The sequence below is a fragment of the Lepus europaeus genome, chromosome 4 (genome assembly GCF_033115175.1).
Source record: "Lepus europaeus isolate LE1 chromosome 4, mLepTim1.pri, whole genome shotgun sequence".
Lineage (NCBI taxonomy): Eukaryota > Metazoa > Chordata > Mammalia > Lagomorpha > Leporidae > Lepus > Lepus europaeus.
The window spans coordinates 141,269,483-141,283,720 of NC_084830.1; the positions used below are offsets into that span (position 1 = coordinate 141,269,483).

The 14,238-nt window shown below is 45.2% G+C and overlaps 1 protein-coding gene across 1 annotated transcript in view; it reads left to right on the forward strand.

Moving 5' to 3' along the window:
- Positions 1-251: 251 nt before the first annotated feature.
- Positions 252-14,238, forward strand: part of ETF1 (eukaryotic translation termination factor 1) — a 34,240-nt gene continuing 20,253 nt past the window's right edge. The window contains exons 1-2 of the mRNA XM_062189068.1: positions 252-364; positions 526-629. Of these exons, the coding sequence (XP_062045052.1) occupies positions 544-629 (86 nt within the window). The 5' untranslated portion in view covers positions 252-364; positions 526-543. The remainder of the gene's footprint in view (positions 365-525; positions 630-14,238) is intronic.

Here is a 14,238-nt window from a genome sequence, read left to right on the forward strand (position 1 = left end):
CCTCCTCTCAGCTTGCCGGGCCGGAAGAAAGGCGGCGCCTCCCGCCCCTCGGCCTCTACCTCACAAGACAGCGCGGCCCCCGCTGCGACCAATCAGCGGGCTCATTGTAGGCCGCGGCGCCGAGAACCAATGGAAAGTCGCGGCGCGCGCAGCGCCTCCCTGCGTCCGCACCGGCCCCCTCCCTTCCGCCCGCCGCCTTCCACTCCGCCTCTGGCGGAGGAAGTGATGTCACAGGCCCCATGTGAGCGGATTGCAACACATGCAGCTGCCTGGAGAGAGGGAGCCGGTGTCCTACGTCAGAGCCGCCGCCGCGGAGCCGCCGCCGGGGAGGAGCAGCCGCTGCCGCCCAGGTCTGGGCCCTTAGGTAAGTCAGGGGAAGGGAGAGCCCAGCGACCTACGCGGCGGTCCGCGCGGGGTGGGGAGAGGAGGGCCTCTCGGGGGCGGCGAGGAAGGGGGCCGCTCTGCCCCAGCGGCGGCGCTAACTCTGTGGTCTTGGTGTCTCCGGGCCCCGCCGGGCCGCTCTAGGGAGGAGGAGGCGAGAAGATGGCGGACGACCCCAGTGCTGCCGACAGGAACGTGGAAATCTGGAAGATCAAGAAGCTCATTAAGAGCTTGGAGGCGGCCCGCGGGTGAGCGCCGCGTCCGGCCCCCCCGTGCCCTCTGGGTTCCCGGACCCCTCAGGATGGCCGCCCCCGCGCCGCATGGCCGGATGAGGAGAACCGGGCACTAGCCAACTCCCGCCTTCTGGACCTCCGGGTAGTAGCCCCTGACGCCGGGGCCGAGGGTCGGCGCGGTTGGCCTGAATAGGGGTTCTTGCCCCGCTTGGGGGTAAGGGGCCCGCGCCCCCGGGGCTCAGACCGCTCGGCCCCCCTCGTGATATTACACTGCTACTTTTGTACCCCTCTCGGGCCCTTAAATCCAACTCCTTACTCGTCAGGCTTTAGGGACTGCCGGCCGAGTCGGGTGCTGCTGGGGGAAAGGGCTCGGCCTTCCTTTCCGATCGCCCTTCCCTGATTTCCTCTCTCCGTGTCCCTTCATGCCCTTAAGCAGGGCCTCATTAAAATGGCCACCCCCTCCTGGGCTCCTTGGGCCCGGGTGTGTGAAGTTTAGACGGGACGGGGACGGGGAGTCAGGAGAGACATCCTCCTCCTGACTCCCTTGATTTCTCTGGGTCTTCCACCTTCCCTGAGATGACTTCCGCAAGTCCTCTCATTACGCCTGGAGCTTCCTGGTTGCAGCTCTTCCAAGACCCGCCTATAAATTGAAACTGCCAGCGTGTGCGGGATGGAGGGTGGGTAGGATAGGTTTTGGCTGATGATCTGTATGTGTGTGTGCCTGACGTAAGAGTCCCTAATGGCCTTTTTCTGGAACTTGTGGAGGATGTCACTAGAGAGGTGCTTGATGTACTGATGCTTGTTAAATTCAGAACTGAATTAAGTGGGCTGTGAGTCTTCACTTGAAAGTTTTGATAACAAACTGTAGGTGTGTCCATTGTGGGAAGAGTAGGCTAGATTAAAATTAACCGTGTTTGTTTTTTTTTAACGTTGCTCATATAAGGAAGGTGTGCCAATGGTGTTCTTGTTTCCTCAGTTTACTACTCTATTTTGTCCCTTCCCCAGACATAGAAACCTTTTACTTACAGGGTCGTTCCCCACTCCCCCCCCCCCCAAAAAAAAATGTTTGGAACATTTTGTATTGATATTTCTGAGCATTCTTAGGATAATTAGTGGTTTGCCCCAGGCCATGTGGAAAGTTGATTTCAGCCCAAGAATTAGACATTTTGGGTTTTGGCCCAGGTTTGTCATTGAGGGGTAGATTTGCAATGGTGGGATGACCACCTCTCCCAGCTCTTTATTATTTTTTGAAACCATGTGCTTAATTCTACTGAAAGCCCAGGTTTAACAGGCTGGTTTTGCTGTGGTGTGTCGTTCTTAATAAATTAGCAGTGAGTGGTTCTGTGACTTGGACTTTTGCTCACTCCGTTGGTGTGCTGGAGAAATTAACATGAACTGAAGGTAACAACTCATTTTTTGTTCCTTAGGTTTTTCTTTGGATTTGATAGAATATTCACACCGACTTAGTGATCTCACAGGAACTTGTGCCATATGATAAAGTGAATAATTACTCCCAAAATGTGAGAATCGGGTAGAGGAAGGGTAATATAGGTCATGACCCATTATAATACATTACCTGGAATTAGCCAGGTTCCTTTGTTTCACTTGGAGCTTCTGTTGTGTTATTTGAACTGTTCATTGACTTTTACAGATTGTTGTGTTTAAAGTTGGATGTCACCTGTGAATTTATTCTTGTGACTTTAATTTAGAGACAGGTTCATAGTTATAATTTGCATACACTGTATTCTTTGAAAAGCAGTTTAAAATATTAATTTACCACTGTAATTTGCTTGTTGTCTGAGTGAAGAAACATTCACAATAACACTGCTTAATAAGTAACAGCATTCCTTTCTACTGCTTGATGAAGGAAGCTCATTCTTAAATTTACTCCTAGGCATATTACATAGTGACTCTGAAACTTTTAAAACCCTCTTTAAAGTTTTTGAAAACTTTTTATCTTTTCGGTTAGCCAAGTTTAGTAAAGTTTAAAGAATGCTAAAAGTGCAAGTTTTTAGGCACAACTTGTCTTCCAAGTGATAGAGTTTAAATATTTTAGGCAGTATTTAACTCTAAAATTTCTGGGAGATGTTCGTCTAAATAAGTAAGGCATGTTTTACTTTGCTTTTAGTCAAGATTTGGTTGCATCTTGATCCCACATGAAAATCTGAAAGCTTGGCCATCTCTGGGTGTTGGTTGGGAAGTTAGAAGTTTATTCTCTGTGGCTCAGAAGTTTCCTATTATACATCAGTTTCTTTTGGGAAATAGCAAGATTGTATTTTCATCGACTTGATTTTCTTAGCATACAATGAGAAGTATTTCTCAATACTAAGATATTTTTAGGACAATTGTATTGGACTTTTAAAGACAGACGATGGTGAAATAAATCCTGCCTGCTGATGTTTATAGGGTACCATGTGGGTTTCAGGAACAGACTGAGGTTGTGTTTAATCATGGTTATTAGCACAAGGCACTGAAGCTTGGTGATGGGTTATCAGAACTGTTTTAGAAGTGTGAAAGCACATTTTTCTAACTCTTGTCCCCCAAGCAGTGTGGAATTATGGATATGAGAATCAAGGATTGGTTTATTTTTAATACTAGCTTTGAAAGTATGTTAGAATAAATAATTTGAGATTAAGGTTGTCACAATATAATCGTCTTGATACATAACGAAAACAATGTAGCTTTAAAAAGGGACCACCTGCAAATAGACTTACAGAGTACATCTGAACAGAGTCAAGTACCCAGACAGAATAATTTTTTGAGGACTTAGTATGTTGTAGGCTCTGTTCTAAGCTGTGCTTTATGTCATTTAATCTCAACAATATGTACTGCCACCATTTGACAAGACAGCTGAGGCTGAGAGGTTAGAAAAATTAATGTCCAAGGGCCGGCGCCGTGGCTCAACAGGCTAATCTTCCGCCTAGCGGCGCCGGCACACCAGGTTCTAGTCCCGGTTGGGGCACCGGATTCTGTCCCAGTTGCCCCTCTTCCAGGCCAGCTCTCTGCTATGGCCCAAGTGCTTGGGCCCTGCACCCCATGGGAGACCAGGATAAGCACCTGGCTCCTGCCTTGGGATCAGCACGGTGCACTGGCCGCAGTGCGCCGGCAGTGGCGGCCGTTGGAGGGTGAACCAACAGCAAAAGGAAGACCTTTCTCTCTGTCTCTCTCTCTCTCTGTCCACTCTGCCTGTCAAAAAGTAATAATAATAATAATAATGTCCAAAATGTCACAAAAATGATAGAGTCCAAAACTTGATCCACTGTGCTACACCATATGTATTTACTCAAAAAATATAAAGCTAGATTTACTCTTTGCAATCTGAGCTATAATAAACTATGTTATGTCTGTGGATGATCATTTCATAGGGATCAAATTATTAAAATGGGGAGTTTACTAGTATTTGGTGTGTGTGGTTTTTTTTTTTTTTTTTTGACAGGCAGAGTGGATAGTGAGAGAGAGAGAGACAGAGAGAAAGGTCTTCCTTTTGCCGTTGGTTCACCCTCCAATGGCCGCTGCGGCCGGCGCATCTCGCTGATCCAAAGCCAGGAGCCAGGTGCTTCTCCTGGTCTCCCATGCGGGTGCAGTACCCAAGGACTTGGGCCATCCTCCACTGCACTCCCGGGCCATAGCAGAGAGCTGGCCTGGAAGAGGGGCAACCGGGATAGAATCCGGCGCCCCAACCGGGACTAGAACCCGGTGTGCCGGCGCCGCAAGGTGGAGGATTAGCCTGTTAAGCCACGGCGCCGGCCTAGTATTTGGTTTTTTAACTAGCAATATGCTTAATCTTTTTTGAGTTGAAATGAATATACTTACCTGCCTTGTTTCATATAAGACCAGTGCTATATGTAAGCCTCACTTAAAGTGGGTGATAGTTTGTCCCTGTTTATGGTTGCCTTAGAAAGACAAAACTGGAACTAGAGTAAAACTGTGGATTTGGGTGTCTTAAATAAGGAAATAAAACAGGTGAACATGTGTTACAAGAAAGATAGGTGGGGATTTTTTTTCATCTGTTGTGTTTTTGAGTAGTCCAGAAGTAGCCCCAGAAATAGTGTTCAAAGCTTTATAGTTTGCAGGTAAGAAAATCACAACCAGAGCCTGTTCTAACCAAGGACAGCAGAGAATATTATAAATAAAGTGTTATTTTGGGTTAAGTTATATCTAGGTGATTTTTTTTTACTTCTCTAGTATATATTTCAAATATTAATTGTCAATAGAAATAGAAATAACCTGATTTTATATATAACTCTTTTCCTGCCCCCACATATAACCATTTAAAGACTCTGTATAGACAGCTCACATTATGTTGAATTAAAAGTTAATTGAGATCATTAACTTCTTTAAATCTTAGATAAATAAGGTAATCAGATTATATGGGTTTTTTTTTTAAAGATTTATTTATTTATTTGAAAGTCAGAGTTACACAGAGAGAGGAGAGGCAGAGAGAGAGAGAGAGGTCTTCCATCAGATGGTTCACTCCCCAATTGGCCACAATGGTAAGAGCTGTGCCGATCTGAAAACAGGAGCCAAGAGCTCTTCCGGGTCTCTCTTCCAGGTGCAGGGGCCCAAGGACTTGGGCCATCTTCTATTGCTTTCCCAGGCCACAGCAGAGAGCTGGATCAGAAGTGGAGCAGCTAGGTTTTGAACAAACACCCATATGGGATGCTGGCGCTTCAGGCCAGGGCATTAACCTACTGCACCACAGCGCCAGCCCCTGGATTTTTAAAATCTGTATAATTTGTGTAAGTTGAAGTATGCTAAATGTTTTTGCTTCCCCATGTGAACATTGTTGATTAATAGAATATTCACCTAAATGATGATACAAGGAATGTTGTCAAATCACTATACTACAGGTACTTTTTAAACTTTGACATCAGGATATCCTTGTAGGGCTAATTGTAACTAAATTGATATCTTGTAGTCTTTTCATACAGATTTCAGGACCATTCAAGGTTTAGACTCTTAAAGAAGACTTTTTTTCCTGTCTTCTGCTTTAGCTTTTTCCCCAATCACTGATAGTTAAAGACCATTTGAGAGAAAATCAAGTATTAGAATGTTACAAGTTTTGTGAGAAAAGATGATTCTGGACCCAGCAACTACAGAGCTCTTGGTGGTCTCTAACTTATGAGCTATATGAAGCTGTGGGAAGTTATTCTTTTCAAGCCTTGGTTTCCATATGCGTAACTACGGACCATGATCTTGGATTGGGTGGTAACAGTCATGAAGATATGAGTTAAAAATGAGGAAAGACTGTATAAGGGGTAGAGAGATGAGAGTATATGTGATAGCATGTGGTACTGTTCCTCAGTTTCCCCCAAGTGTCATAAGCTGCCTGCCTCTACTCAGAGCTAGTTCTAATACCCATTGTATTTTGGCTTGGTATTCTGCACACTGTGGACCTAATGAACAATTACTCTCTTTGAATTTCAACTCTTGACAGGCTTCTCATTGTAATAGCAGATACACTTACCCTTCCAGTGAAGGAAGGCTTACTCTGGACACACTCCTAGGTAAGCAAGAGTACCTAATTAGAATGCCAGTTAAGGCAGAATACAATGTAGGTTATGGACTCGTCCTGTCTTTTACACGTACACCAGTTGGATCCGTTTCACAGAGGGCCTTTTTTCTTTGAATTTGAGGTTAATACGCGAAGCACAGCACAGCCACCTATGCTCGGAAAGTTTGGTTTGAGAAAACTTCAGGTGTCAGCTTTGCAGCCCTGCTAAATGGTCTTAGATGCTATTTGAAGAAGGAGAAATTGGCCTTTCTACTGCTGAATCTGTCCAGCTGGGAACTTGAACAACAAATTTCTTCTTGAGTCCAGCCTGTTTTCCAGGGATCTCAGAATAGAATCTTCTCCTAGGATACATTCTGTAGGTGTGTCTTAATTCTTTAGCACCAGCCTGCTATCTTAGCGAAGGGATTGGGGCTCTTCGGGGTTCTTTTCCAGCAGGTTAGAAATTATGAGGCTTCACCCTGGGGCACACTCTTCAGCATAATGAAGCTCACTCTGATAACAGCTGTATCTTATTCTGTTGGACACACTTTGGACCCTTGCCTACTGTCTTTATTGTCATATCTTTCCCTCCAGGTTCAGGGCTTGACATTTTCAGATCACCTTTAGAAGAATGATCCTAGTCAAAGCACATCTAGCTATTTTCCCCCAAACACATGTAGGTGAAAAATGAAGCTCATAAATTGTGTTTTTACTGTTAGCTGGTTTCTGTGAGTTAACCACTAGACACTTTGGAAGAAGTCTGTAATAAAATGAGAACATGGTCTGCTACATAATGCTGGAGTGCTAATAAACCATATCTAGCCTCATATTCCTAAGCACACAATAGCAAAGCACATAGTGAAGGGGGGTTACACAGAGGATTGGGGTCTTGAGTGAGGTGTTCATCATTGTCAAAACTGAAAAGAGATTATTGTGTAACTATTCAGGCAAAATGTAGCAGATTTCCTAGGTAAGGCAAGCCAGTGTTACAAAGTGTTACTTTGGGCATTAGTTCTATTTGGCTGATACAGTAACTTTGATACAGTGATGGAGTGGAACTGTCACTGATCTGCAACTTTGAAACTGATTGAAAATCATTCTCAACTAAATGCCAGCTAGCCTAAAAGTATATTGAAAAGCTTTGTGTTGGTTGATGGTAAGCTGTCAGGGAATTGAAATAGTGCGGAACATTTGCATATATGTGCTTTGTTGGTAAAGTTGGCATGGCAAAATTTAAGGCAATCCTAACACAACTTTTTCAGCCTAAATAAACTTACAGGAAATGAAAATGTACTTGTATTTATCCCCAAGCATTAATGCCGTTATATCTCTGGTATTTTTAGCTTTTTACCAAAAAGAATTCCTTTTTCTTAATGTGCAACACTATTTTGTGGTCTTACTAACTTGTTGAACAAAGTAGAGCCTCAGTAAAGACACAGGGTTAGAAGTTCAGACCTGAGATATATGTTAGTCAAATGCTGAAACTAGTTTTCTGAAGATAATAGCATGTTCCTTTTAACAGCTGTGTAGGGAAAGCTATTGCCTGTGCATGTAAGAAGAATTTGAAGTACAGAGAAAGTAACTGTCTAATATCACAGCCTACTAAGTGGCAGTGCTAGATTCTGTTGCCACTTTTCTGATTTCAAAACCTAACCGATCCTAAATTGTACTATACTACCTTGTTCTTTGGAAACTGTTTCTTTTACTGAATAGAAACATTTCTTACCCACTTCTGAAAGGGAGACTCCTCTCCAGAGAGACTTGTAATTTACTAGGGGGAGCAGGTGTGCTGAAACCCAGAGGCAAAGATGGAAGGAAAATAGACATGCTATTTGTACTTCTACCCTAGGAAGAACATCAGTGGTGAGGGAATAACTTGTTGCCAAATCCCTCCCCAGAAGCTCATTTGTGTATTAAAAAGGTTAACAAGAAGGCAGTGACTTTTGCCTTATAGAAAAGTACTTCCATAGTGGTCAAGGAAGAAAAAGACTCTTATCATTTATAGGATCCCATATAGAACATTGGTAGTATGACCCTAACTCAACTGTGTTTGCTTAGGAAAACACGAAAGAAATTTTCCACCCTTTGCTCCTCCTCAGTGGAATATTCCACTAGGTTAGTTTTGTAAAATTCTTTTATTTACTTTTTCTAAGATAAAGTCAGTGCCTATAATTGTAGAAAAAATGTTCCACCAGAAGTGTACTTTGTGTTAGATGGCTGCCTAATCCTTGTGTTTTTTGAGATAAAACACTATAATAAAAATTTCTATTAAGTATCTGCTGAAAATTGTTGAGACATTGGAGTTATTCTGAATCCTGTGATAGAGGCTACTTTAATGTTTCAGAAAGTTCTTGGTACCTTTCCCATCTGTTAATAGCATCGGGACCCTAAAGTTAATTGCTTGAGCCAATTTCAGGTAACTTTCGTAGGTCCTTTGAACAGTAACAAAATTATTCTTTCTAAAGTGTTTATTTATAGATTTATCTATTTATTTAAAAGTCCAAGTTACTGAGAGATCTTCCATTCACTGGTTCACTCTCCAGATGACCACAGCAACCAGGCTGAAGCCAGGAACTTCTTCCAGGTCTCCCACATGGTTAGCAGGGCCCAAGCACCTGGGCCTTCTTCCACTGCTTTTCCCAGGCCATCAGTGGGGAGCTGGAGTGGAGAAACTCGGATACAAACCAGTGCCCATAGGGGATGCCAGCATTGCAGGCGGTGGCATTACTCCCTTTGCCGCTACACCAGCCCCAAGAGAAATCTTCCATCTAGTGGTTCATCCCTCAAATGGCCACAATAGCCAGGGCTGGGCCAGGCTGAAGTCAGGAGCCTAGAACTCCATTCAGGTCTCCCATGTGGGTGTCAGGGACCCAAGTACTTGGACCATTTTCTGCTGCATTCCTGGGTGCTTTATTAGGTAGCTGGATTAGAAATTGGGCCGCTGGGAAGGGAACCAGCACTCCTATGGTATGCTGCTGTCACAGGCGATGGCTTAACCTGCTGTGCCACAGTTTTGGGCCCTCTAACCAAGCTCTTTAAACAAGGCAACTCCTTGTATGAAGGTATGTCTGCCTCCTAACCTATCACTTAACGATGGCAGCAGCAGTGATGGAGAAGGACATCACAGTGAATTTCAATGAAGTAAAAAGACATGAAAGTGTTGGTCTTGTTAGGGTAAAGACTAAAGTGTGAAAAACACAGCTTTAAAGGAGATGAAAACTGAGGGCTGGCATTGTGGCACAACCAGCTAAGCTGCTGCCTGCAATGCCAGTATCCCATATAGGAATGCTAATTCAAGTCCTAGCTGCTCTGCTTCCAACCCAACTTCCTGCTTTCATGTCTGGGAAAGCAGTAGAAGATGGCCCAAGTACATGGGTCCCTGCCACCCAAGTTGGAGACCTAGATGGAGCTCTGGAATCCCAGGCCCTGGCCATTGTGGCCATTTGGAGAATAAACCAGTAGATGGAAGACCTCTCATTCTCACTCTCCCTTTCAAATAAATTAATTAAATAAATTGGTGTTTTATTCGGTGGTTGAGAATAGATCTGGTGTCTGCATAGAAGAGAGTATATTGAGGAAACTGTATTTTTTAAAAAGACATTTATTTGAGAGGCAGAGAGAGCTTCCATCCACTGATTTCACTTCCCAAATGTCCAAAATGGTTGGGGCTGGGCCAGCCTGAAGCCAGGAGCCTGGAACTCCCACATGGGCGGCAGAAGCCTAAGCACTTGGGTCATCTTCTGCCTTCCCAGGTGCGTTAGAAAGGATTTGAACCAGAGCCCATATAGGATACTGGCAGCTTAAGCTACTGCACTACAAGGCCAGGCCCCAGTACTGTTTTTTGATGTTAAAGATTAACCATTTATCCATTCATCAAATCTGTGAGCACTACTTTGTGTTAAAATGATTTCTCCACCACTGCCACCCCCCCAAGAAGCTTACACAGACCTAGTGTTAGCAGTGTGTTTCATGATTTGATTCTTGGTGGGAGAGAGAATAGAAGTCAATGTCAGTGCCTTTAATTAGCCTAGTATACTTTTCTTCAAGATTTATTTATTTGAAAGGCACCAGGGTTTTTTTGTGTGTGTGTGTGTTTGTTTTTTTGACAGGAGAGTTAGACAGCAAGAGAGAGACAGAGAGCAAGGTCTTCCTTCCATTGGTTCACCCCCCCCAAATGGCTGCTACCGCCGGTGCGCTGTGCCAATCCAAAGCCAGGAGCCAGTTGCTTCCTCCTGGTCTCCCATGCAGGTGCAGGGACCCAAACAGATGGGCCATCCTCCTCTCACTGCCTTCCCGGGCCACAGCAGAGAGCTTGGACTGGAAGAGGAACAACCGGGACTAGAACCTGGGGTACTGGCGCTGCAGGCAGAGGATTATGTCGGTGCCCTTTGAAGTGATTGATCCCTTGGTTATCTCAGAATACTAATCGTATGCTACAGCTGTAGGCTAGAGCCACTTAGGCTTTTATATAATACAGGTAATTAAAGTTTTAGGGGAGAGAGGGGCGGATGTTGTAGCAAGCAGAGCAGGTTAAGCTGCCACCTACAACTCCGGTATGCCATATGGGCATAACATTTCAAGTCCTGGCTGCTCCACTTCTGATTCAGCTCCCTGCTAATGCACCTGAGAAAACCACATGGGAGTCCTGGGTGAAGTTCCTGGATCCTGGCTTTAGCCTGGTCCAGCCCTGGCTGTTGCAGCCATTTGGGAAGTAAACCAGCAGATGGAAAATTCTGGAACTTTGCCTTTCAAATAAAATCTGGGAAAAAAAAAGTTTCAGGGGGAAACAAAGCTTTAGTTCTCCCTTAACAATAAATAGACTTAGACATTGACACTACCTGACAGTCCTTCTCCCCTTATTTCTAGCTATATTGTGGTACTTTTTTTTTTAATGAACTATTAAAGGGAAGGACTAGATGAGGAAAAGACCTGGAGCTCCATCTAGATTTAGTGGTGACTTAATATTTAAACTATCACTTGACATATATTATCTTATAGAATCCTCATGACCTTGTTAAGTAAGTAGAAACAGACCTCCAGGGGTTTGTGTGATTTTCCTTAGGTTACACAGCCATTAAACAGAATAGGACATGAGCCTGAATCTGCCTGATTGTAAAGCCTATAAACTTATTAAAAAAAGAAAGATTTATTTTATTTATATGAAAGAGTTGGTGCCGACGCTGTGGCACAGTGTGTTAACGCCTTGGCCTGCAGCGCTGGCATCCCACATGGGCGCCGGTTCTAGTCCCGGTTGCTCCTCTTCCAATCCAGCTCTCTGCTATGGCCTGAGAAAACAGTAGAAAATGGCCCAACTCCTTGGGCCCCTGCACCCACGTGGGAGACCCAGAAGAACCTGGCTACAGATCGGTGCAGCTCTGGCCGTTGCAGCCATCGGGGAGTGAAGCAGTAGATGGAAGACCTCTCTCTCTAACTCTTTCAAATAAATAAAATAAATCTTAAAAAAAGAGAGAAGAAAAAGAGTTACAGAGAGGTGAGATACTCCGTCTGCTGGCTCATTCCCCAAATGACTGCAACAGCCAGATCTGAGCTGATCCAAAGCCAGGAGCTTCTTCCAGTTTTTTTGTTTTTTGTTTTTTTTTTTTTTAATGACAGGCAGCATGGACAGTGAGAGAGAGACAGAGAGAAAGGTCTTCCTTTTGCCGTTGGTTCACCCCCAAAGTGGCTGCTACGTCTGGTGCGTTGTGGCTGGCGCACCGTGCTGATCCGAAGCCAGGAACCAGGTGCTTCTCCTGGTCTCCCATGCGGGTGCAGGGCCCAAGGACCTGGGCCATCCTCCACTGCACTCCCAGGCCACAGCAGAGAGCTGGACTGGAAGAGGAGCAACCGGGACTAGAACCCGGGGTGCCAGCGCTGCAGGCGGAGGATTAGCCTATTGTGGCGCGGCACCGGCCACTTCCAGGTCTTCCATGTGCGTGCAGGGGCCCAAGGACTTGGGCCATCTTCTACTGCTTTCCCAGGCCCCAGCAGAGAGCTAGGTCTGAAGTGGAGCAGCCAGGACTCAAACCAGCGCTTGTATGGGATCCTGGCACTGCAGGTTGGGGCTTTAACCCGTTGGACCACAGTGCCAGTCCCTGTGCACTTACTCGAGTCCCATATTAAAGTCACATCAAAAGGGTGGACTTGGAGCAGATGTTTAGCCCACATGCCATATTGGAATATTGTTCAGTTAGTCTCAGCCCCGTTCCCTGAGTCCATCTTCCTGCTGTCACAGACCCTGGGAGGCAGAACGTGATTGATCAAATAACTGGGTCCCTGCCACCCATGTGGGAGACAAGGATTGAGTTCCCAGCTCCCAGTTGCATTGACATATATGGGGAATGAACCGGCAGATTGGCACACATGCTCTGTATCGTTGCCTCTTAAAAAGTTTAAGTGCATATACCTTTTTTTTTTTAAAGAATTATTTCATTAATTAATTAATTTATTTATTTATTTAATTACAGGCAGAGTGGATAGAGAGGGAGAGAGATAGAGAGAAAGGCCTTCCTTTTTTTTTGCCGTTGGTTCACCCTGCAACGGCCGATGCGGCCAGTGCATCGTGCTGATCCGAAGCCAGGAGCCAGGTGCTTCTCCTGGTCTCCCATGGGGTGCAGGGCCCAAGGACTTGGACCATCCTCCACTGCACTCACGGACCATAGCAGAGAGCTGGCCTGGAAGAGGGGCAACCGGGACAGAATCCGGCGCCCCAACTGGGACTAGAACCTGGTGTGCTGGTGCCGCAAGGCGGAGGATTAGCCTGTTAAGCCACGGTGCCGGCCAAATTATTTCATTTATTTAAAAGACAGTTACAGAGAGAGGTAGAGCCAGAGAGAGAAAAAGGTCTTCCATTCCACTGGTTCACTCCCCAAATGCCTGCAACAGTCAGAGCTGAACTGATCTGGAGCCAGATGCTTCTTCCAGGCCTCCCACACAAGTGCAGGGGCCCAAGGAGTTAGGCCATCTTGTACTGCTTTCCCAGGCCATAGCAGAGAGCTGATTGGAAGTGGAGCAGCCAGGACTCAAACCAGCGCCTGTATGGGATGCCAGCCCTGCAGGCTAGGGCTTTAACCTGCTGCGCCACAGCGTTGGCCCCGTGTATCTATATTTTTAAAAATTAAAATATAATATTTTTTAAGGTTTGCACTTAGTTTTACTCATTTGGGAGAAGATAAATGGAAAACCCACAGTGAATAAAGCAATTTTGGAAATGGAGTAGAAATTGGAGGGGAACTGATTGATATTTTAGCTGGTGATCCATATCATACTGCAAGCTTAGTTACTTTGCCAGAACTTTTCCTGCTGAGATTTAAGTTGAGCTTTGTTGAGACACTAATGGGTATGAACTTGAAAAAAGGATGATTGAAATCGTTTAGGGCTGGTAGCATAGCATAGTGAGTTAAGCCGCTGCCTAATGCCAGCATTCCAAATGGATGCTGATTCAAGTATCAGCTGCTCTGCTTCTGATGCAGCTCCCTGCTAATGCGCCTGGGAGAGCAGCGGAAGATTACTCAAGTACTTGGGCTCCTGCACCTACGCAAGAGACCAAGATAAAGCTCCCAGCTCCTGGCTTTGCCCTGGCCCAACCATAGCCATTGCAGCCATTTGGGGACTGAACCAGTGGATGGAAGATTGACCTCTCTTTCTGTAACTATGCCTTGCAAATAAATAAAATAAATCTTTTTTTTTTTTTTTTTTTTTTTTTTAATCCTTGGCCATCTGTATCTTCGGCACAACGCTAAGCTTGTTTGGGCAGCAGGTACTCTGAATCCCAGCTGGAGTTTTTAGTAAGTGGTCTCTAAAATGTTCCTGATCTTGACTTGAAAGGAGCTCCTCTAGTAAGAGTGATGAGTTGGATGGCAGGGCATTTGATGGGAAGTGTTCCAGCTTGTAAAACCTGGGGCCTCATGCCAGTGTTGTGGCATAGCAGATAAAGCCACTGCCTGTGATGCCGGCATCCCATATGGGCACCAGTTCATGTTCCAGCTGCTCCACTCTGACCCAGCTCCCTGCTAATGCACCTGGTAAAGCAGTAGAGAATGGCCCAGCCCTGGTCGTTCTGGCAAGAAGTGAACCAGCAGATGGAAGATTTCCCTTTTTCACTTTCTGTAATTATGCCATTCAAATAAATAA